Source organism: Manis pentadactyla, chromosome 14, assembly GCF_030020395.1.
Source record: "Manis pentadactyla isolate mManPen7 chromosome 14, mManPen7.hap1, whole genome shotgun sequence".
In the NCBI taxonomy this organism is placed as follows: domain Eukaryota; kingdom Metazoa; phylum Chordata; class Mammalia; order Pholidota; family Manidae; genus Manis; species Manis pentadactyla.
Window position 1 is genome coordinate 84,831,865 of NC_080032.1, and position 24,461 is coordinate 84,856,325.

The window sequence follows — 24,461 nt, forward strand, 5'->3', positions numbered from 1 at the left end:
TTAAAAAAAATTTCCTCATTTATTGGGCAAATGGTGCCCCCTTTTGACCACCAGATCCCACAAAAGAAATCCTAAAACAGACACTTTTCATATCTGTTAAGAATTTTAATTATATATACATGGTTTGACATATATTAAATATATATGACATGCATAATTATATACATTTCATATGTATATATGATTAAAAAGCCATTATGTGTTACTTTAAAGGTGTATATACTGTGTGCAACTTCGATTTACTTTATAGACCAATGTTTTAATTTTTTAAATAATTTGGTCCACCGGAGTGTTCAATGGCAGTTTTGTAAGACCCAAATTTTAGTTCTATGAATCTTCTCTCTCCTGTCTGCTTCAGGTCGAATACGAAGGCTTAAAGCACGAAATCAAGCGATTCGAGGAGGAGACGGTACTGCTGAACAGCCAGTTGGAAGACGCCATCCGGTTGAAGGAGATCGCCGAGCACCAGCTGGAGGAAGCCCTCGAGACCCTGAAAAATGAACGGGAGCAAAAGAACACCCTGAGGAAGGAGCTGTCCCAGTACATGACCCTCAGCGACAACCACCTCAGCATCTCGGTGGAGGGGCTCAAGTTTGCCGAGGAGGGGGGCCAGCCGAACAACGACGACAAGATGAACGGCCATCTCCACGGGCCCCTCGGGAAACTGAGTGGGGACTACCGCACCCCCACGCTGAGGAAGGGGGAGCCTCTGCACCCTGTGTCCGACTTATTCAGTGAGCTGAACATTTCAGAAATACAGAAATTGAAGCAGCAGCTCATGCAGGTAAAAATCTTTATAGGCTGTTTGAGTGCATTTCTTACAGATGCATGTGTGCCCTGGGATTTCTTATCCTCTAGGTGATTTTTAAAAATATTGCTTCTTCAACGAGTGACTTTGAAAGTACAGCGTTTTAGGAAGACGCGACAGAAGAGATGCTGAGAAATCTCTCATTTGCATCGCTTTAAGAAATGTATCTCTTAGAGCCACAAATTAGGTTGCAATCAGGTGGAAAGGGAGAAAAACCAGCATCTCGATGCATTTCTGACTGAGAGAAGAATTCAAAACTTTTAGGTTCAAGTGAAGTGGCAGAAAAATGTATTTTTCATCCTTAGTAACAGAATGTATAGCTTCAGGAATAATGGTTACACTTCACAGAAATGCTTTTAAGATGTGGAGGACTTCGTATGTACAGACTAGCCAGGATACCATAAGAGTAGAAATACAGAACACTTATAAATCTGAAACTAACAAGTTCTCATTCCAGCATGAGCAGGAACTTAAATTTTAAACGTCTTCAAATCAAATATCTTGTGAAGAGTTCTGGCCTTTAGGCATATCTCCCTGCAAACTGGCTTTCTAGTTGAGAGTCCTACCTCCCTGCCACATGCAATCCTGTGCCCCTGGAAATGTTGTCTGAGGGCCACCACCATCTCCATCACCCGGGGGCTTCTTAGTCCTGCAAATGATGGGCCTCACCCCATCTGCTGAACCAGGAAGCGGGTTCAATGCTTGTTAGGTGATTCACTTCCAGACTTAATCTTCGGTCTGTTATCCCTCCAAGGTTCTTTGCTTCCAGCTGATAATTACAGACCATTAATCATTTATTTCAATAGCAAACAGGGCTTACAGTTTTCTGCCTCTACAGAAACGAGGACTGAAAAATGAAATTAGAAAGAAATAAGACACCAGACAACCAGTGAAGTTAATTTATTAATAGGTTTATTTTTACCACTGCATCAAGGATTACCATGGCCTGCACGCTGCCTGCCCAGTGCTTCTGGATGTGAAAAGAGAATTTGTTTTCACAGGTTTTCGTTGGAGTCAAGAGGGCATGGCCCCTGGGAGAAAGTGAATTTCATACAGACTTTTACCTGACAGCAAAGTCCAGTTTTGAGTAGGTCATACTTTCCTATGTCGTTTCACTCAGATTACACTAATGCAGCTGGGTACATAGAAAACAATTCCTTGTGGAAAAAATTTTACACAACGGATGTATTTATAATAATTTGTGCCCTATTTCAAGTTTTTCTTGAAATAGAAATATGCAGTCTTTCTTAAACTATCATATTAGCGGCTTCCGGATAAAAAGTTAGTGTGTTGATGCTTTTTGTTTGTTCTTACAGTGGTGGCTGTGAGGAAGATATTAGGAAGAGGGGGTTTTATGCACAAAACAGCTCAACCATTTCTAACCAAGTCATCTTTTGGCTGAATGTCAGAGCTGTCCTCAGATTTAATCCTAAATGTAGTCAGGACTCACGAAAGTCTAAAAGAGACAAGTAGTTTAATAAAAAGAATGGGGGAGGCAAGTTCTCAGCAAGTGAGTGGTGCTCAGTGGGAATGTCATTTGCATTTGGGGTGGGACAGTTGCTCCCTGTCTGAGACTACCTGGTGATTGACAGGAGGTGTAGCATCTCTGGTCCCAACCCATTAAATGCTAGTTACATCTCTTTAGTCTGTGGTGACAAGCGCCCCACACATTGCAACTGCTTCAAGGGTCAACCACTAGTCAAGAATCCTTCTCAGAGGGATAGCACCTCACTCTCCTGTAAAATGGGGATACCTAACAGGTTCCTCCTGTGTGTAGACTGCTTAGAACATAGCTGGGCACACAGTAAATGCTCAGTATTCATGAATTGTTATCACTATTTCAGCTCCTATAGTGCCTTTAATTTCTTGAGCACTCAGTTTATTTCGCTTTCTTTATTGTTAGTAACTTACTGTTGGAAAGTTAGCTCGAGGATCATCATCTTAGAAGAGACTAATGGGGTTTCTGGTAGGAAAACAGACAAGTAACAGTTAAGTCTGAATGTGAGAAGGTCTAAAAAGGGATGTTCATTTAGCAAAAGGGAGAGTGAGGAAAACTTGGCTGGAGAAACCCTCCCTTGGTGTACCATAAAGCTGTGTACCCTCAGATCTTTTATCAGTGCTTAATTAATGTTGATAGTTTGTCAAAATGTAGAGGAACACAGCAGGGCCTCATATACCAGCGTTTGCTCCAGATTTAGTTGTGAAAACTTAGCTACCTCAACACAGGAAGGGCTGTGTAGCTTAGAGCCTCAAAGGTAAAGTAAAGTAACCATCTTTACTTGCCATGTGACCATCTTCCTGTATTCAGCATTTTTTTAAAAAGCTTACTGATTTTCTTTAGGAATATATTTCATTCAAACTGTTGAGTACAAGGATAGCAGAATATATCTTCTCATGCATCATTTGTTTATAATCTGAGTTTTTCCTTAGCTATGCATCCCCTTGGGTTTGATTTACATAAATAAACAAATTATAAACACATTACAGGATACGTTGCATAGAAGTCATTGCATTTGGCTTTGATGTTAATGAGGCTTGGAAGTAATATGGCAATTCTGATAGACAACAGTACTTATGCACCTGGCAGCATATAGTTTGTGTCAGTACCACTGTTCTGGACATGCTGAGGAGCAGGCAATACAATGCACTTTAAATCTAGCTCCCTGACATGCTCGGGGGCAGATGTGTGTCAAAATGGAATGTTCAGAACGTAGGAAGGTAGTATGCAGCATATACCATATACATTGTGATCTCCCCAGCTGGGTCAGGTACAGAACTAAATGAGCAAATATTAACATTTCTGTGGTAAAGCATGTGAGTATTCACACTAAGAGGAAGAAAATGAGAACCATATAAGACCTCACATCAGTCAGGTACAGGATTGCTGCTCAGGGAATTTGGGGCTGTCTGAATATGGCCACCAAGCGAGTTATGGTAGCACTTTTCTCTAAAGCAGCTTTGGACTTTGAAATTGTGGTGGTCATATACCCATTGCTGTTCTGTCAGGCAGCTCTCAATTTTGTACACCTCACATACAACACAGGCATACTTCGGCCGTGCCAGTCTGCATTTCCACAGTCCCCTTGTCTCTGAGGACTTCTTTTGGCCTGGGTCTGCAGTGCTGCATCATAGAGAAAGCTGTGTGCCTGCATACTGAACACCTGCTCTTAATGTTGACACTATGAGTAGTAGAGGGGTACCCACAGGGGTAGAACACCATACCAGGGAAAATGCAGCTGTTAAGATTTTATGTCTTGGAATTAAAAAGACGTTTTGAAAACTGCATACCCAGGCCAAAGCCTGTTGGCCTTACGCTACAAGGCTCCACCTGTGCATGTAAGTCATGTTTTCCTATTCATGGGTAGTTACTCAACCTGGTTCTCAAAAGAAAAAAATCCTTTCCTGCCTTGCATATCAGGAACCTTGGCTGGGTTGCCTCACTTCTCTGAGGTGCATTTATAAAGGGGAAGGTAATAAATTAGCCCCATCCCGAGTCTCTACAATAACTGTTGAAATTAGGAGAGGAAAAAAAAGTAGGTTCCCCCTTCTGCAAGATATCATACTGCCATCTACTGGGAAATGGTAATAATACAGCAAATATAAAAATTACCCAATTTAAATAGTGCCTCCTAGAGTTGTATGCGCTCAGAGCTCAGTGATTTCAAATAAATTATAATTGACATTTTCCAGTGACAATCAAGTACCTTAATTAGTTTTACTAGAATGAAAATCAGTAGATCCTGTCTGGAAAAGTAACTAAATTACTTAATCTATTTAAAGGGGTCTCTGTGTTTGAGCTAAGGCACAAACGTAAGGCACAAACGTAAGGAAACGGAGGCACAAATGTTATCATTTGTTGAAAGTCGTAAACCTAGTCAGTGGAGTTGCTACACAGAGAGAAAGAGCCAAACAAATCAAATATTATCTGTACTTACTGAAGACTTAGAGAGTATTTACCAGGAGAAATTAATTAAAACAAGATCAGTCAGTTCCTGGTTTTTAAAGTTTAAAGTGACAAATACAGTTTCCGAGGACAAAGTTTACAAGTTAAGTTGTTAAACTAATATAGACTTTATAGTTGAAGATTATCTTTATGAGCTTTGTAAGCAAACACATTTCCCAGAAGCCTTACTTTTTCTACCACATAATCAGTAAACATAAAAAACTCCTATAATCACAATAAGGGAAGAGTCTATATAGTTTTTTTATAGAACAGCTTTATGGAGATATAATTCATATACCATATAGTCCACTCATTTCAAGGCTATAATTCAACAGTTTTTAGTATATTCTCAGAGTTGTGCAACTATCAGCACAGTCAATTTTAGAATATTTTCGTTAAAGAAGCAATGTTCCCATTAGAAGTCACACCAACCCTAGGCAACTAATCTACTTTCTGTCTCAATAGATTTGTCTATTCTGAACATTCTGCATAAATGGAATCATAAAATATGAGGGTTTTTTTGTGACTGGCTTTTTCACTTAGCATAACGTGTGAGGTTCATCCATGTTGTACATATATTAGTACTTCATTCCTTTTTAATTGCTAAGTAGTATTCCATTGTATGGATATACCACATTTTATTTATCCATTTATCAGAGATGGACATTTAAATTGTTTCTGCTTTTTGGCTACTATGAACAATGCTATTATGAACATTCATGTATACATTTTTATGTGTATATACATTTTAATTCTCTTGGGCATATGTACCTAGGAGTGGAATTGCTGGGTCATATGGTAACTCTTTGTTTCACGTCTGAGGAACTGCAAGACAGTTTTTAAAGCAGCTGCACCATTTTGCATCTCTACCAGCAGTGTGTGAGGGTTCTGATTTCTCCACATCCTTACCAACACTTATTATTTGCCTTTTGATCATAGCCCAGTCACCCTGGCTGGCTCTTCCAGTACAACATTGAATAAAAGTGGCAGGAGCAATCATCCTTGTCTTGTTCCTGATCCTAGAAGGAAAGCTTTCGTCATTAAGAAAGTATAGCTCTGGGTGTTCCGTAGATACCCTTTATCAGGTTGAGGAAGTTCTCTTTTGTTTCTAGATTATTGACTGTTTTCACCATGAAAGGTTATTGAATTTACCAAATGCTTTTTCTGCATATACTGAGATTTTGTCCTGTGTTCTATTTTTTGTCCTGTATTCCATTAATACAGTGTATTGTATATTACTGATAAATCTATACTGCATTTATCCTAGGATAAAGCCCACTTGGTCACGTTGTATAATCCTTTTTATATTGTTGGGTTCAGTTTGCTAGTATTTTGTTTAAAATGTTTGTGTCTGTGTTCATAAGAGTTACTGGTCTGTAGTTTTTTTTGTAGTATATTTGTCTGATTTTAGTATCAGAGTAATACCAGCCTCATAGAATGAGCTGAAGAGGGTCCTTCCACTTCTATTCTTTGGAGACTGTCCAGGTGACTGACTTCTGCATATGTGTGTGTGCATGAGAAAGAGAGAGAGACTTGTCACCACACTCTCCAAAATATACTCCCTTCTTTTGCAACTGCTGGATTCCCTCAGCTGGTGTTTCTTAATTCTAGGTTGATCTTCTTTCACAGTCCTCATCTGTCAGGGCACAGCTATGCATCGCCACAACTGCTTCACTTCAAGCAGAGGAAAACAAATTATATTCTGAGTTCTTTGGTACATATTGCTACTATGCAGACCATTACAAGAATCACACCAATCACGCACATGCCACATTGAGTCAGACGACCAGGATAGACTTCGTGGAAATTGATAGTTTATGAAACAACTTTGACTTCTTTTCCTATAAAAGTCCTAAAATGAATGTGCAAATTCTGATTCGTCTTTTCTTTCATTCCTCCACAAATGAGTACTCAATACATGTTAATGTGTTTATTTAAAAGGTAAATGTTCAGTGATTTAAAAAATGTCCATGGGACATAATAGCAACAACAGTAATAGTTAACATATGCTGTATACTTACTTACACAAGACTAAAGAGTTTACAAATTCAGCATTCAGGTTTTCTGGCAAAACAACCAGCTCTACTTGGAAAAATAAAATCTTCAGTTCCAGGTAGAAGATGAAGATTGTAGGAAAGAAATAAGGCAACTATTCTTAGTCACTATAGGAGATTGTGATGAGCTGAGCAAGTCTGTCTTGGATAAATTCTTCACAAATGGAGATTAACACAGTACACTTAAAATAAGCAATTTTAATCTTTAAAATGCTTTGCATTTATTAATTCAAAGCAAAGTGTATCTTAAACAGTTTAACCACCCTTCTTGGAATTCCAAATATAATTTAACTTACTCCAGATTTCAATAGCTGAGTGAAAATACATTGCTGGATTTGTACAAAATTATCCACAACTTATCTTTTTTTGGGAGGAGGTGGTGTGGAACATCCTTAATTGTCTGGAAAAAATACACACATATGGAAAATATATGTCTGTGTGTGTGTGTATAGTATATGTATGAAATCTGGATATCATTCTCTATTCAGGTGATTCCACGAGGAATGTATTTAGTGTGGAAATCAGTCTGATGTGGAGCATACTTACACAAGAGAGGCATGTTGTATTTGATGTTTTCTGGAGCCATGATCATGAAGAAACCGACGGACTTACCCTTTTGAGCTTAGAAAATATTTTAAGTTGAAGCTGGCAGAGCATGGACCAGAAACTCTCCTAATGGCATTACCTCATTCATCATAACGCTTTTGCCTGTAAAACAAGCTTGAGACATAGTCAGTACATTTTGTTCTGGTCCAATTTTTACTTTATCTAAAAGCTTTTCCTTTCAAAAGTTTTCTATTTTGGTTTCTGTAGCCATGATATATAACTGGTGGATTGCATACTTCTCATAATGGGCAAGCACTATGTCATAAAATGAAAACTACAACTTAGAAGCCTCTACATAATTTAAAATAACAAAACTGCATTATATAGGCAGTCTTTGCTTTTTATATCACGAGGCCATAAATACTCTTTTGCAAGCAGAAACCATGCAAAATGAATTTAATAATTAATGTAGAAAATGACAATTATTCCGTGATCTTCAAAAACTGTCAGAACATTAAAAACTCTCTTGATCATAAATGAATAGAGAAATGAAAAAAATAGTACAACTACCCAGTACACTGTAGTCTAAAAATAAGAAACATAGTGAAAGTTTTCTTTGTAAAAAACTTACCTTTGAAGTTAAAATTTGACCGCCCTCCAAAAAACTAGGGAAATTACTTTTTGCAGAATACTGAAATATTCCAAGCCTTTCAAATAAAAATTTAACCCTCGACATACCATCCCCCCCAAGAAAAACTTACCAAGAGTGGGTTGATCTTGCTTTCCTCTCATCATATAACTTAGGATACTAACAAGAATCTTTTCTGTGCCTTGGTGAATAGTTGTATTCCTTTCTAAGTGTGGATTGGCTTCCAATGTTTTATCTTTTGCACTTTCGGTGTCTGAAAAGAGCTCTGAGGGCCTGGGTCATGTCCTCTAGGACAGAGTCATTCTTTTTGTAACAACTACTTTTTTCATTTATGCGGGTACGTTCTCCTTCACCAAGTCACTTTGGCTGCATATCTAAAATCCTTCCAACAGCACCAATGTCAGCCACCTACAACTCTTCCTGTATTATGTGGATTTATCTCTAGGAGATGAGAAGGTAACACAACTACACACCCTTTGTGTCTGAGTGAACTGAACTGAGTAAGAGATACATAGTGGCCAATCCCTGGCAAACTTTGAATGAAATGATGTGATTGGTCACTCGTCATGGTGTTACTATATAGTGATATTATAGATTGTAGCAACGGTGTTTGTACTTCACACATTGCTCATAGTTCACTGGATATTGAAATTTGGACTGTTTTGGAGGGACTTTGTTTTAACTAAACTATAGTAACTTAAATTCATGCATATTAGAACTTTGCCAAGTGAGGACTGTCTGCACATGATAATTATATGGTTGATATCAAGGGAGGAAGGAAGGAAAGAATAGATCTCCTAAAGCAATATGCTGGTTTAAATAAAATACTAATTACATTTTAATTATATTGTATTTTAACAATTTATATTGATTATGTTATTATAATAATAATTTTACTTGGCTCCTAGGTATTTAGAGGTTTGTAGGTATATAACATCTGATCTAGGAAAGTTTGTAAGGTTGAATTGATCATTTCTTTGGAGATGTAAAAACATTCAACATTGAGCCATTGTCCTTACAGCAGATCTCATTTAGTGAGGTTATTTTAAAAAACAAGAAAAGAAAAAGCAAATGCAGGAGGATGTGATGTCTCCTATATAATGCTTTAAAATGTTAACATTATTTGCTTATTGAAAACTGTATTTCCTTTATAAGCAATGTAAAAACTTAATTCATAGTGGTGATTGCCCACATGGAGGGACAGAAAATGTTTTTTAAATTCTCAGCTTACAATTTCTTATATACTTACATTTATTGAAACAGTATTTTATATTGAGACCTAAATATTTTTCAATGTGCCATAATACCACCTGTATAATAACAAAACTGTCACATTATTCAGATTCATTGCTAATTTTTAGAATTCCTTTTTGGGCTGAAGGAATTGAAGTGATTTTCAAATTATTCTTTAAGCCCTAAAGTGTATTCTCTGACTTTTATATTGAAAGGATCAAATTTAGTATGTCTATTTTGGGGATTAAATATTTGTTTTAAGAGGATGGTTAATGTTCTCAATCATTATTTAGTAAGTTAAAGCCTTAAGTTTTAAACCCGATTTTGGGTTGAGCCCTGGGAAGAAAAGGATTATTCATAGGCACCTTGAGACAATCGCTGACCCCCTGTGAACTAAGGTACGGATGCACTGGGAGGCCCTCAGAATAAAGACAGTGTCCATACTATCTCTTGAAGTCATGTTACATTTTCTGCAGGGTGTTAAAAGATAAAAATTAGATTGTTTGAATAACATTCAAGTTTCATGAGTGTATGTGTATAATGCATGAAAATGTGGATGGGTAACTATGCATAGCATAATTTTTAGAATGATGTACTTTTATATTGATTGACTTGCCAAAACTGACTTAAGCCAGAACTGCTGACTTAAGAAAACATACTCCAGTTTAACATGAAATATTGGAGACCTGGGCTCTCCTGCAGTTATTTTAAGTGTGTACATGGCCGACTGTGAATGGATCAAGCACATTGTTGGCGTTGCCCTGAAGTCACTCAGAGACTTTCTGTTGCCGTTGCAGGTCGAGCGGGAAAAGGCGATTCTCCTGGCCAATCTCCAGGAGTCGCAGACGCAGTTGGAACACACCAAGGGGGCGCTGACAGAGCAGCACGAGCGTGTGCACCGGCTCACGGAGCACGTCAATGCCATGAGGGGCCTTCAGAGCAGCAAAGAGCTCAAGGCCGAGCTGGACGGGGAAAAGGGCGGGGACTCGGGAGAGGAGGCTCACGACTATGAGGTGGACATCCATGGCTTAGAGATCCTTGAGTGCAAATACAGGGTGGCAGTGACTGAAGTGATCGATCTGAAAGCTGAAATCAAGGCCTTAAAGGAGAAATACAATAAATCTGTAGAAAATCATACTGAAGAGAAGGCTAAGTATGAGAGTAAGATGCAAATGTATGACGAGCAGGTTACAAGCCTTGAGAAGAGCACCAAGGAGAGTGGGGAGAAGATGGCCCACATGGAGAAGGAGCTGCAAAAGATGACCGGCATAGCCAACGAGAACCACAACACCCTTAATACAGCTCAGGATGAGTTGGTGACGTTTAGTGAGGAGCTGGCTCAGCTTTACCACCATGTATGCCTGTGCAATAACGAAACCCCCAACAGGGTCATGCTGGACTACTACAGGCAAAGCAGGGTCACCCGCAGCGGCAGCCTGAAAGGGCCTGAGGATCCCCGGGGACTTGTGTCCCCACGGTTAGCCAGGCGGGGCGTGTCATCCCCAGTAGAAACAAGGACCTCATCCGAACCAGTTTCCAAAGAAAACACGGAGGTTAGCAAAGAACCAAGTCCAACCAAGACCCCCACCATCTCTCCTGTTATTACTGCCCCGCCGTCATCTCCAGTATTAGATACAAGTGACATCCGCAAAGAGCCAATGAATATCTACAACCTTAATGCCATTATCCGGGACCAGATTAAGCATCTGCAGAAAGCTGTGGACCGGTCCTTGCAGCTGTCTCGTCAGAGAGCGGCCGCACGGGAGCTGGCCCCCATGATCGACAAAGACAAGGAGGCCTTAATGGAAGAGATCCTCAAGCTGAAGTCCCTGCTAAGCACCAAACGCGAGCAGATCGCCACCCTGAGGGCGGTGCTGAAGGCTAACAAACAGGTGAGCACGTCCTACTGATGACGCGCGAGCCAGCGCTTTGTCCGCTAGTTTGTCCCTTAGTGTTTGTGAGTGTCCACTGCCGTCAGGAGGGGAGTCAGATTCCTGGTCAGCAGAGGCGTGAACACACTGCATCCCGGTCAGACTGTGATAGTTCTGTGAGTGAGTGAACAGGTGAACTAGGAGGTAGCTATGCCCCACTAGGATGGAGGTAGAGGGGAAAAAGTTAAGGCAGGAATAAAGGAGAAGATCGAGCTGCAGAGGTAAGAAAGGCCGTTCAGGTGTACTTAGCTGGAACCCAGCAGTCACTGAGTGTGGGAACAGGAGGTGGAGCGATGGCAGAACAGGCTGGCGTGGCAGGTTCCCAGAGAGAGAGAGAGAGAGAGAGAGAAAAGTGCACCAGCTCTGCCAGTGACCACATATCCAAAACTGAGGTTCAGTTGGGATGTGAATGCACCTAGGTCAGAGCGTAAGATCTAGAGGCTTTTTCCTAACCATAGATCTTGTCTTTTGGAAGGAAATAGGAATCTGCCAACATGACCCCTGTCTAATTCCTAGAGCTCCTTGATAACTGAATTTGTTTTCCACCCTCGAGCCTTACCTGGATGGGAGTGCTACGAAACAGAGGCAGAAAAATACTGTCAGTCTATTTAGTTCCTCTGGAAAGTGAGCCCTCAAAGTATGCGAATAAAGGATGTTGATAAAGACAAGTAGTCAGTATCTTCCTGCAGATGGAGGTGGTGCCAGTGTTGGAGAGAGGGAGTCAGTTTCAGATCGAGAGGCCCCCCTCCCCATGTGCCCTTGTCTGGGGGAACCGTGCCGTTGTTAAGCCGTCTTCACTGCAGCTTTCCAGCTTCCTTACCTTCCTCTCCCATCAGTCCATTGATACGATCTGGAGGCCTCTGCCACCAGCAGTCATAGTGTTCACACTATACACGTGTTCTGTATAAATCTAAGGGCAAAACAGGACCTTATTTTGGGCCATTACTTCCAGAAAACAGAAAAGATTAGGGTGAATAAATATTTTGTGAGCGATCTGACTCCAGTTGGAGGTCAAAAATGAAATAATTTGTTACCATAAATTCTGCTCCAATCCAGAGACCCAAGTCATGTAGAGTGGTCCCAAATAACCAGTCCCATATTAGATAAGGCTTAGACAGCCTTTGTCAAGGGCATAATATCCTGGGTATTCCTGGTCAAGCCATTCAAATAACTTCTTTGACTTCTTCCTGAAAGTTAAAAATTCACAACCCAGAAACCCTTGATCTATAAAAGTGTTAAGATGCTTAATTGACAGAAGTATAGATGAGCATGGCTGACCAGCCAAGCAAGACTAATATGTGAACAGGCTTCGTTGATTACGTATATCATGGCAGGTAGTAAGTAGGGATGCGAAAATGGGTGACTAGTAATCTAGGAGGAGTTCGGCACATGCCTGTAACTATTTTTAGGGCAGGATGAATCATGAGGCACTGGAGGGGCATCAACAGGCCATCGGATTCAGAGCAGCACAAAGCATTCCTGGCTGGAGTTTCATTTTCACAGTGGTTTGTGGTCCTGTGTGCATTACATTAACATCAGAGCCCTCAGGGTCTCAGTAAATTAAATGAGAACACATTTCTAGCCATGTGTCTACATTTTAGTGATGTTGGTCTATTGCTGTGATCCTCTGTGCCATCTATGACTTCAGTTATCTACAGGTGACATCCCTTATATTTAGACCTTGTGAAGTGTTCATTATTAAGGTTAACATAATGATTCTGTCACAGAAGTGGAAAAAGGTAATTTTCCTGTTTTAAAATAGGCATTCTGCATTGTCTGTGAATGTTTTGATGTATGTTAGGATTTTTCTGTAGGCATAGTGTCTTCTGATAAAACAGCAATTGTTTATGAAATACCTTCTTAATTAAATACACCTTTAGTGGTACTAAACTGTGCTAGATGCTAATGATTCGAAGAAGACTTAATGCATAGTCGCTCCCTTGCAAAAGAGGCTCCACACCCTAGTGGGAATGTTAGAATAGAAACTGACACAGATAATACAGTTTGATATACACGCTGTAATCCAAGTTACGGGAACATTGCAGAGGAAGTAACTAATGTTTCCTAGAGGAGGTAGAGAAAAACCTCACAGAAGCAACTGTACTTGAGTTTGTTTTTAAAGGATAAGGGGTTGTTTTGCAGTAGGTAGACAGACACAGAGCAGGATGATATATTCAGGGAATGGTTGTGAAGATCTCTGGCTGGAAACAAGACTTTTTCTTTAGAAAGTCGATGTTGGGAGTGTGGAGGTGGTGGCACATGCAGACGTCAGCAAATCTAATGGGTTATAGGTACTTAGAACTTGTTAATTCTGAAAAAGCTTTGTACAGTCTGTGGACAACAAATCTATGTAGCTAAGTCCTTTGGGGCATTTCTCACAAATAGTAGCTGCTTGTACTTCTTCATCAGATCTTGCTCTTCTGTCATTCCCTCTCTCCTCCCCTTAGAAACTGTCTGTGTGGCTCCACATGCTTACAAATTTGTTACATCTGCTTTTTTATAATTTAAACTTAACTCCCTGTTCTAAATGAATGTGTGTCTATATATATTTTTTTAAATTAAGCAAGTGCATTTTTTCCCAGGTAAATTTCTACATTCTGGATAATTTTCTGAATCTATAATATCTTTGAAGATTCCACTGAATCTATAATATTTCTGAAGATTCCACTGAGTTCTTAGTACTACAGTACATGCTTAAGTATTTTATGGGGAATCGGAATTGAAATTCAGTCAGAACTACTAAGAAACTACTTTGGAATCAAAGCATAACAAACTAACCTATCCCAACATTGTTTTATTTAAAAAAGAATCTTTATCCCTATAGAGGTTGAAGCACAAAAAGAAATGTCAAAACCCAGGGTTATCTTCCTGAGAAGTCCCATTAGCGATGGACTTTTTCATAAGTATTGAATATTTTTACACACTGAAAAGCTGGAGTTAAGTTTGTAAAAAACGGTGTGTTACCATTTGGCTTCAGTATGTGTGCCATGTGCGATGTATCACACGGGCAGTCCCTAAATATACATTCATTTCACGTCAAAAATTTTTTTTTTACTTCCTATTGTGTGTCAGGCTAGTTCTCAGTTTGAAACACTCTTAATTCCAAGAACTTCAGACATGCCCAAATCACAAATTCAAAAAATTTTTCAATTCATTCAGCATTTTGGAATCTCTGCTTTTATGGAGACTGTAAGGAATTAAGTGTGACTGTAATTCATTGTTTTGAAGAAGTGTATAAAGACTTAGGAAATAATCGTTTCTTTGTCAGTTCTTTCCCTTAAACATGCAATATGGATTTCTAATTTGTCATATATTATAAATTGCAGTGGCTCGTGTCTTTTATTCTGTACGTTTCAGGCCCACAGAATATAGGTGACAGAAGAAAATTTGAGTTCTGTTGTATTTCAGTTGGAAGCTGTGCTTCTTCACTTCTTGCTAAAACCCTTCTGGCATAAAGTCTCATTCTGACTCCCTTCGTATCTGAAAATCCCACACTCTCAATAATCTGCATTAAATATTTACTGAACTACTGTCATTTCCTTGGCTTCTGATACTGACTCTGGTCCACAGCTCATTTCTAGGGCAATTTAACTACATGATGGATTCAAATCATGTTTTGACATAAAATAAAAACTGCCCTGTGTACCAAAAGACATATATTTGTTTACTTAAAATGTAACCAAATCAGGTTCACTTTCCACTTACGAAAGAAACTAATAGACCAGCATGAAGAAATGTGTGATGGGTTTTCCTGATATGAAAATTGTAAGCCCTCTGATTTTTCTGCCTTAGACAGCAGAAGTGGCACTAGCTAATCTCAAGAACAAATATGAAAATGAAAAAGCAATGGTGACTGAAACGATGACGAAACTTAGAAATGAACTGAAGGCTTTGAAAGAAGACGCAGCAACTTTCTCATCCCTGAGAGCAATGTTTGCAACAAGGTAACCGTGTTTTTTTCCTAGATTAGGATTGGTACTTGGGGAAAAGACTTTAAAATTCACATGCACATCTTCACACATCTTGATTGCTATTTGATGTGATGCCTACAAGGGTGAGATATGCAGAAAATATATGATTTCCCTCTGACAAAGCTAAGATAAAATGTTTTGCGCTGTCTTCCAGACATGCTGCAATTCTTTTACATATGTATTTTTAAAATTAATATAATAGATTTTGTTCTAAAGTTTATGTTCCCAAAAGATTTAGACCAAAAAGAAAAAAAAAGCCTCCAATAAGGGGGAAAAAAAACCCATTCCTAAAATGGTTAAATATTATGTTGTCACCACTGGAATTTATTTCCATGACTAAGGTATATACAAGTGCTTATTGCTGTTAACTGTTGTATGAAAAAGGTACCTTCATAATGAAGGTGAATATTCAGCATATCAGCTAATTACTTAGACTTTAAGGCACTGTGAATTAAATTATAATTCCTAAAATGTAATTATATATATAATAAATGTGTATATATTATATATATATATATCACTAACTTTTTCACATCGCCCAGTTTATTAATTGTACAAATATTAGTTACTACTTCCCCCCACCAGTTTCATTATGAAGAACCTCTGCATTTTGTTTTTAAACTTGAAGTGATTGTTAAGAATATATTGATTCAAGGGTTTCAAAATACTGAGATTTCAATATAGTCTTGCTATCCCTCTTTTGCTGTCATAATTCTTGTGCCAAACAAAAACAGTTGTATATCTAATGTGATGCAAATGTGGTACCATATTCACAAAGTGTAACTACGGCTTTGTTTGCAGATTCAGTATATCATGTACATGTAGTTAATATAGTGTAAGAAAAATTTGTGGTTAAATAGGAGCCCCGGAATCTGTCCAGTTTCCTTTATGGGTAAAGAGAGAAGAGGCTCAAACTCATTCTCTGGGACTCATTTTCGGAGCTGGCAGTGAGGAGGCTGAGTGCCCAAAGGCCCCCAGGGTGGAGGAGAACAGAGGGGAACTGACCTCCGGGTCTGAGCAGGGGTGGCCTTCAGGGGGTAGAATGCGCACTCCTCTGGCCCCTGCAGGGAGCAGCTAGAGACTGGGATGGTGCTCATTGCCCCCCTCTTGGATAAAAGCAATTAGCCATTGTTACATGTAGTATCATATTTTCTCTCTAAAAAAGTGATCAAAACGTCTTTAAAGGGACATTTAAAGTCTGAATCTTATTATAAAAGAATTATTTACCCAGCCCTCCTCCCCAATGGTGCATTTTCACAGAAACTTGTTTTTTCAGGTAGAACAGTCTTACTCCATAGTATTTTTTAAAATATTGTTACCTGCCCAATTAAAATAAATCCAGGGTCCTGAAACCCACACTGTATTTTGCTAAGCCCTTATTTTTCTTATGGTATCCCTATGAGGATTCTTGACATTCACAGTTAAAGAAAATGGAACCCACTTGGATGTCAAGTACTTTTCACTACTGTCTATTTTTTTTCTTTAAATGCCGCAGACTTCTTAATTTCAAAGTTTGTATGATATATTTTGGGTAATAACTCCAAAAAACCTTTAACTGTTTGCTGGGGCATAAAAACTATTTGTTATTATCATCTTAGTGGGTAAAGATGATTTGTTTTTATCATCTTAGTGGGTATTATCATCTTAGTGGGTAAAGAATAATTGTGTGAATAATTCTTCCTTCCAAATGAATAAAAGCAGGTCTTACTTCTGATGGGGTGAAAAGATCACCAGGAGCCTGCTGTATCTGAAAAATATGTATGCAAAATTGGTTTTCTTTGAAACCTATTGCTTTATCATCTGAGTGAGAAACCATTGAAAATATTCTGGTGTCTAATCCAGGCATATCTGCCATATTGAAAGCAGGGGCAGCTGCAATCTGTACTCAGTTAAAACCTATAAATATAAATAAAGAAGGAAATGTTTTCTTTATACACAGTATTATTCCTTTGCGTGCTACAGGCATAGCTCATAGCAAACATATCATATTCCTCCAAACACAATGTTACATGGTAACAAAAGCTACTGTAATATATGTAAGATGCTGGTAACATTACCTGAGACTTACTGTCCATTCTTCTGCCCCCATGGGTAGATAAGCCCCACAACCACCCTTTCCCTGGGGCTTAAGATGTCACCTATTAAGAATGTCCCCATACGTGCTCCACTGTGGACATGAACCATCCATTACTGAACTTACTGTGTCCAACTTTCTACCAAAGTAGGTTACCTCCATTTGGCTCTGGGAAGACCAGTGTTCTAAGTCTCAAACTTCCAGAAACACTCATCACTTCTCAACTTAAGTTCCAAATTCAGCGTCACCAAGATTTCCCCTGACCATATCACTGTTTTGGTTCCAGATGTGACGAATACGTCACACAGTTGGATGAGATGCAGAGACAGTTAGCAGCCGCAGAGGACGAGAAGAAGACTCTAAACACTTTGTTGCGAATGGCCATCCAGCAAAAACTCGCCCTGACTCAGCGGCTGGAGGACTTAGAGTTTGACCATGAGCAGTCACGGCGCACCAAAGGCAAACTTGGGAAGAGCAAGATCGGCAGCCCTAAAGTAAGTGGGGAGGCATCAGCCATCGTGCCCACCATAGACACTTCCCTCCTGCATAGTCAGGGCCCACAGACACCCAACATTCGGGTCAGCAGTGGCACTCAGAGGAAAAGGTATGCATGCAGCGATCTTCATAGTTTGGTGCAGTGGCCAGATTTTTAGTTAACTGCAAAAATGAATGTGGTCTTATTGTGGAGGGTGGAGGAAGGGAAGGAAGAGAAAAAACTGGGAGTGGGGGAATAAATGGGCCTTGTTTTGTTGTTTTTTCCAATTCATAACTGTTTGGTAATGGTGTTGATTTACTCTTTTCTGCCCCTGCACTCCAGCTCTTGATTAACCATAATACAATATTCAAGTGTCTGTCAACACTTTTGCTGTTCTTGTATGCATAAATATGCCTCTCCCTTACCTCCAACCTAAAAATCGGTAGATAAAAAGTGGATATTAGGAATGAAGCTATGTTTTACATTGGTGATGATTTTAAAAGTCATTGTACCTCTGGTAATGGTGCTATTTACCAGTGTCTCGTTAATGGGGCAGTATGTTCTCTTAGGGGAATTTTTTGTCCCTATGACCAAAACTGATGACTGACAGAAAGGAGATGTCTTTATTTAGCTGAAATGGAATGGAATATGTATCACCTTTTTCTTAAATGCAGGTTTTTGTGCTTTTTAATTTGGTATGGGACTATTGCTCAAAGACATCATTTATAAGAATTTGAGTGCCTTGATTTTGTGACTTTTTCCCAGAGTCCTGGATGTTGAATTACTTACCCTGTTTTTTCAGTTAATGGTAACATTTTCATTTTAAGAGCTTTTAGTAAAGAATCGGATAATATAAATAGTTTCTATTTGCGGTTCAAACTAACTATACAATAAATCTCTTTTCCAGTATCCAATATGGTTTCCAAGTAGGATTGTATCCTGCTGTTCGCAAAAATTCTTACCATTAGCAAAAAATCTTGATTTACATGTTTAAAAAATTAAATGCCAATATAAATAATGTTGTCACTGGTGAGGCTTTGAAAGGTAATTAAAGTAAAACTTTTTTGTTTCCTATATGTATTTTCTTGGATCTCCTGCAAGGCAATTTTCACCTTCCCTTTGTGATCAGAGCCGTCCCAGGACTCCAGGGGCATCCTACCTACAGAATTTATTAAGAGTTCCCCCTGATCCCACCTCCACAGAATCATTTCTTCTGAAGGGCCCCCCTTCCATGAGTGAATTCATCCAAGAGCACCGGCTCAGCAAGGAAAAAAGGTTAACCGTGGCCCCACCAGGTAAACATTTTTTCCTTGGGTGCATGTGATGCAGGTAATGAGTTGCACAGACCCCTCTCCCCTTCCTTCCAGCCACTCGTGCCCGCCCATGCGCGCACTCTGGCTCTGATGACGGGTAAATTCCTGCAGGTACAGTGACAACGCGCCTTACGCTTGACCTCCTGTGTCCCGCCTTACCATTCCTTAGGCATCTCCGGGGACTTCTTTCAACAGCCGAGGATGGAAAATGAGGATTGGAAGGAACGGGATAGGGTCAGGGAAACGAGCAACAGGTGCGAGGCAGGACACACCCTGGCTCCTGTTGGCGGTTTGGTGGCTCCTAGCCATTCCATCTCGGTCACATTTTGCCTTTATGTTCTGATGCTTTTTCATGTGATTTCGGTAAAGGGAGCCATCTCTATAAAAAGCCTTTGGGCCAGTCTCCTTTTGTGCTGACTCAGACTGCCTCCTCCATCACTATAGAGAAAATAATAGTAAAATCCTCTGCAGTTTTGCCCGCTGAGATTACTCAGGCCCTCGTGTAATGTTCTTGTAGTCGGTGAGCACTTCACGGCTTCACGCTTACCGACATGCACACAGTGTGTTTTAGCTTCACTGTTTTTTGCATTTTTCTTTTTTAAAAAAATTTTCCTATGGAAGGCCTCCACTGAAAGTGTGAGTTCTGGCAAAATAAACCTCATCCTTTCGAGAAATCCCTGCGTGCTAACTCTAGCTCAGAGGTGTCACACAGGGAGTCCACGGAACAAATTAAGCCCAAAGGCGACTCTCAGGAGGCCATCCCAGGGGAATGAAACCCTAAAACGAACTCAGGTTAGTTGTCAGCAGTTAGAAACTCTGATGTCACATGAACATCTATATTTCTGGCCTCCCTTGAATGATTCCAAGTATCTGGCAGCCCTACATGTGCGTTCCTGCACGTCAGCAACCTGTGGGAGCGTCTAAGCGGGCAAACTCTCCGGCGCTCCGCAGGCCCCCTCACTCCCTTACTTCTCCCCAGCCTGCTGCACACCACGCGTTGGTTGTCTTCCCGCCCCCACCACAGCCTTTTAGTTTGCTGCCTTTGCCACGGAATTCTTTTATTTTAATTTACTTTGATCTTCTATAATTTACTCCAATTTTTACCTTAATTCCTTTTTGGAAACCTCAACCTTTGGATCTTTAATACTTTCCTTCTGTGATTCATCAGTCAGCCTGCTGATTGTGATTAAGAGATGCGGTGTGGAAATGTATAGCACATGGGCAACATTCTAAGAATGTCTGAGAAAATAGGTAGGGGTAAGGAATAGGAAGAGCATTAATAGCCAAAATGTGCCTCTAAAAAAAAAAAAGCAACAGCTTTGCTCCTGAACCCGCTTCCTTAACTCATTTCCTCTGTTTGGCACCTTTTGGAAGGAACCTTGAGGTATCTGTGAATCTCCAAAGTGGTGATGACTCTCATCAGAACGCCTAACTTGAATAAAACTCACAAGTCCTTTGAGAGTGCTGACAGTATCTAGTAGCACTGTCTACTAGAATTTAGGGGGGGGAAATATCTGTGATTAATAAGTAACCCTACTGTATTTTTTTAAATCTCAATTTTAAAAAGTATTTAATTTAAAAAGTAACATATCCATATTAGTAAAAAGTGACATATCAATATTTTTGTTAGACTGAAAACTAATAAAAAATATTAATAATAAGTATTTTCATTTTGTATATGACTATTTGATCACTGTTATATCAATATCTATTTTAAATCATCATTTCATTGTGGCAACCATGAACATTATATCATAAGTTTTCTCTACTACCTAGTCCTTTTTTAAAGGTGGTTGTATCATAAATTTTTTTTCAGATGTTGTTACCACATTAATAATACCACTTCCTCCCATGTTAACCACTGAGATAGTTTTCCATTATTTGTTATTTTATAGAATGCTGGTAGGAAAATCCTCCTGCATTCAAATTCTCATCTATTCAATTTTTTCTCAAGAGTGAATCACTGATGAAAAGTATGGACATCTTTATGCTTTTGCTCCACTTTGCTGCTGACAAAAAGGGTGTAATTAAGGTACTAAAAACCCCACAAAACATTTTCCCCATATTCACACATTCTGAGTCTTTCCACCACTTTATGCACGCTGTACACATCTTGCAACTGTAAGGCTAGTTAGCACATACATGAATGAGAGAACCATTATGTTGCTTAAATTCTTTAGTTTTGAATAACCAGAAAATGACAGTGGACTTAGAAGTGATTACTGTATATAAGGTTAGAGATTTAAATAACTTGGAATTCAGAATCATCATTAGGCCAGAAAATCACTTTCATGACAACTTAGCATCTTGATAAATCTTATATTTTTCACCAATGGTCTACAGTTAAAATAACAAAAGAGGAGAGAAAGTAAAGCTATTGTTATAACCTGAGGAATCTTTAGTTGTACATCAGGGAACCAACCAGGTTAGTCCTTAATAAATTCTTAGATCAACCCAGCAATATTTTCTAAAAGGTTCTGTTAAATGAATTACCATAGAAACTGACTAACTAACCATCTACATACCAAACGAACTGTAGCTTCTAAAAATATTTGCATTATTGACTTGATTATTACAAATATATGTAGTTTTCCTAGGCTGAACTGTGTTGGGTAAGACTTACTAAACAATTGTTTGTGATACTTTTACTATATAACTGTTTTCATTAAACTGATAAAGGGAAAATACCCGATGGGAAATAATAGATTGTATGAGTTTTTTTATTCATGAGTTTAATATGTTTTTGATTATAAAATTTACTGGCTGATAATTATATGTTCATCGTTTTTAAAAGACAATTCCTTGTTAATTTATCAGAATGTGTTTTGGTAAGCCTATCTTAAAAAATATTTTTTTAATACATGTATTGTATGTGATTTTAATTATCCTAGTAAATAGACATATGGATTGTTTTCTATTGAGGATCATTGAGGTAATTAGATCAATAGAAATGAAATTAGTTTACTTTGTTTTGGTTCCTCTGAGGAATTATGAAAGATGTAAATCTCATTAAAAAATTTAAAACATAGAACATGAAATATCACTTACCATATACAAGGGATATTTTCAAATAGATTTAATTTCTTTGAGATGGTCAGCAGAAAAGCCCATCTTCAAGGCACAATTTCTCAACTTCTGGAGAATCACCTCTAGGATGGGGCAGTGGTTCTCAGAGTTAGGAGAATGTTTCATAGTAATGATCAGCAACGTTCATACAACCTTTTGAAGGAAAATTCCGGCCCTGCCTCTGACTTTGGCTCAGTCTCTGCTACCTTAGCCCCTGAAATTCGAGTTTCCTTCCATGGCTTATTGACTGTCTTGTTGCTGACTTCACCCTTATTCTGGCGCACAAACTCCAGTGTCTTGGCACATACCTGCTCTGATGAACTGAAATCAGAAGGGACCCTGTCATCACCAGCGGGTTTGTAATCAGGCAGCAGATAATGTAACTTCATTAAATCATTGGCTATTTTCCAGCCAACATTTTATCCTGATGCCTAAATTTACCTAGGCCTATATGATAAAATCTTACCACTTAGTCAGTAATTAAAATCAGTCAACTAGAATAAAGGAATCTATGTAATTCATAAGTATGAGATGTAATTTCTGTAGTAAAGGACTGACCGCATCATCTGGAGAGGTGATTTAGGGTCGTGGACCCAGTTGCAAAGCGTGTGAAGGCTTCGCCACACCAAGAAGCTGGGTATCCTACAGTTCAACTTGGTTCTGAGGCTATCTACCCAAAGACATTGGAGATCCCAAGGTTGAGGGCTCAGTCCTACACGACTGCCACCCACCACCTTGTCCCCACCCCGCCACACACACACACACACACACACACACACACACTTCAGATGCCAGTGTAAAGACAGTGTAAACTTGTGCTTTTGATCAACTGGCTGAAAATCAGAGGTTCCCATAAACCCCCACCTCAGGTTCAATTAATCTGCTAGAGCAGCTCACAGAACTCAGAGAAACATTTTACTTAATTAGATTCCCAGTTTATTATAAAAGGATGTGACTCAGGACCAGTCAGTTGGAAGAGATGCACAGGACAACGTGCGTCTCCGTGCACCCTCCAGATAAACCCTCTCCCAGAATCTCTACGACTCTCTCTACATGTTCATCAACCCGGCAGCTCTCCAAGCCCCATCCTTTTGTTTTTCACGGAGGCTTCATGACATGGGCATCCTTGACTAAATCATTGGCAATTGGTGATTGGTTCAGCTGCTAGCCCCTCCCTCCTCAGAGGTCAGGTGAGGGGACCGAAAGGGCCAGAGCTCTAATCACGTGACTGACTCTCCTGGCACCCAGGCCCCACCCTAGGTGGGTTGAAAGTCACTTTATTAACATGAGAAGACACACCTTTGTCACTCGGAACACTTAGGAAATTCCAAGGGTTTTGGGAGTTGTGAGCCAGGAATTGTGAAAGAAGGCCAAATATGTATTTCTTACTAGTCACAATATTGCAAAAGGATAAACAAGAAATCTCAAACTTCAAAAAGCAGATGCGAACCCTGTTCTTTAAGTAGTAGCCTCAGCAATTCGCTCTTCACACTGTTTTCTATGCGGGAGCTTTTCCTCCTCTATTCTTAGCTCCCCTGTATGCTTTCAGGTGCCTCTGTCCCTCCTTAACGTCTCTCCTTCCCTTCCTCATGTGCTCTCTCTCTCTGATACCATTACCGAACCAATGTGAGAGAATGGTACGATTTTCAAATCTGAAAATTGTCTGGTATTTTAGGTTTTACTGTTTTTTAAAGCAGGTCACAGAAATTTCTTAACTTTAGGTACATAATCACCCCTTGAGATGTATAATCAACAATAGACACAAACATGTCCATTATTGAAAATTGCCTTCACATTACACCATAGTCAATAAAATAGACATCTGTCTGTTATATTGCAAAGCCTATGTTTTTAAACATGTACCCAAACCACGTTTCTTTCATTAATTCATTTGCTCATTCATCATTCATCAACATTTAACAAAATGTGTTGAGTACCTACTATGTGTCAGATACTCTTCTTTGCTCTTGGCAAAATGCAATGATATTCAAGGAAAAACCATTACTGTTCTTAAAGAAACTTTAATCTGTAAGGGTTTTACCTCCACCTACAGATTTAACTCGCCTTTAATTTATTTGTAGACGAATAAAAAATCATGTTACTAGATGTTTCTGCAATAAACAGAGGAGTCAGGGTGGTGAGGATCTTCTTCCCAGAAGAGAGGTGAGCCTTGCTTCTGAAAGGTGATCAGGTAATAGGCAGAGGGTAGGGGCTCAGGCGTGGGTAAGGACAAGAGCCTTCGAGGAAGGGTGGTCCCCTTGGGCAGGGGCCATGAGTTGAGGGCTGCGAACTGGAGCAGGCCGTGGGGGTGCTGGGAAGTGACCCTGGAAGGGCAGGCAGAGGCTTGAAAACAGGCGGCCGAGTTAGTGAGAGTAGGTTTATTCCTTTGACAGAGTTA

General features: G+C 39.4%; 1 protein-coding gene across 11 annotated transcripts in view; it reads left to right on the forward strand.

The window, feature by feature from the left end:
• Positions 1 to 24,461, forward strand: part of BICD1 (BICD cargo adaptor 1) — a 181,875-nt gene that overhangs the window by 126,667 nt on the left and 30,747 nt on the right. For 5 of the 11 annotated variants that reach the window (XM_036889209.2, XM_036889208.2, XM_036889210.2 and 2 more), the window contains exons 4-7: positions 359 to 784; positions 10,031 to 11,125; positions 14,957 to 15,108; positions 17,496 to 17,703. In XM_036889209.2, coding sequence (XP_036745104.1) covers positions 359 to 784; positions 10,031 to 11,125; positions 14,957 to 15,108; positions 17,496 to 17,703 — 1,881 coding nt within the window. Of the gene's footprint in view, positions 1 to 358; positions 785 to 10,030; positions 11,126 to 14,956; positions 15,109 to 17,495; positions 17,814 to 18,785; positions 18,980 to 19,108; positions 21,700 to 24,461 lie in introns of those variants that run through there. The other 6 variants (XM_057492574.1, XM_036889204.2, XM_036889206.2 and 3 more) reach the window with 4 other exon arrangements.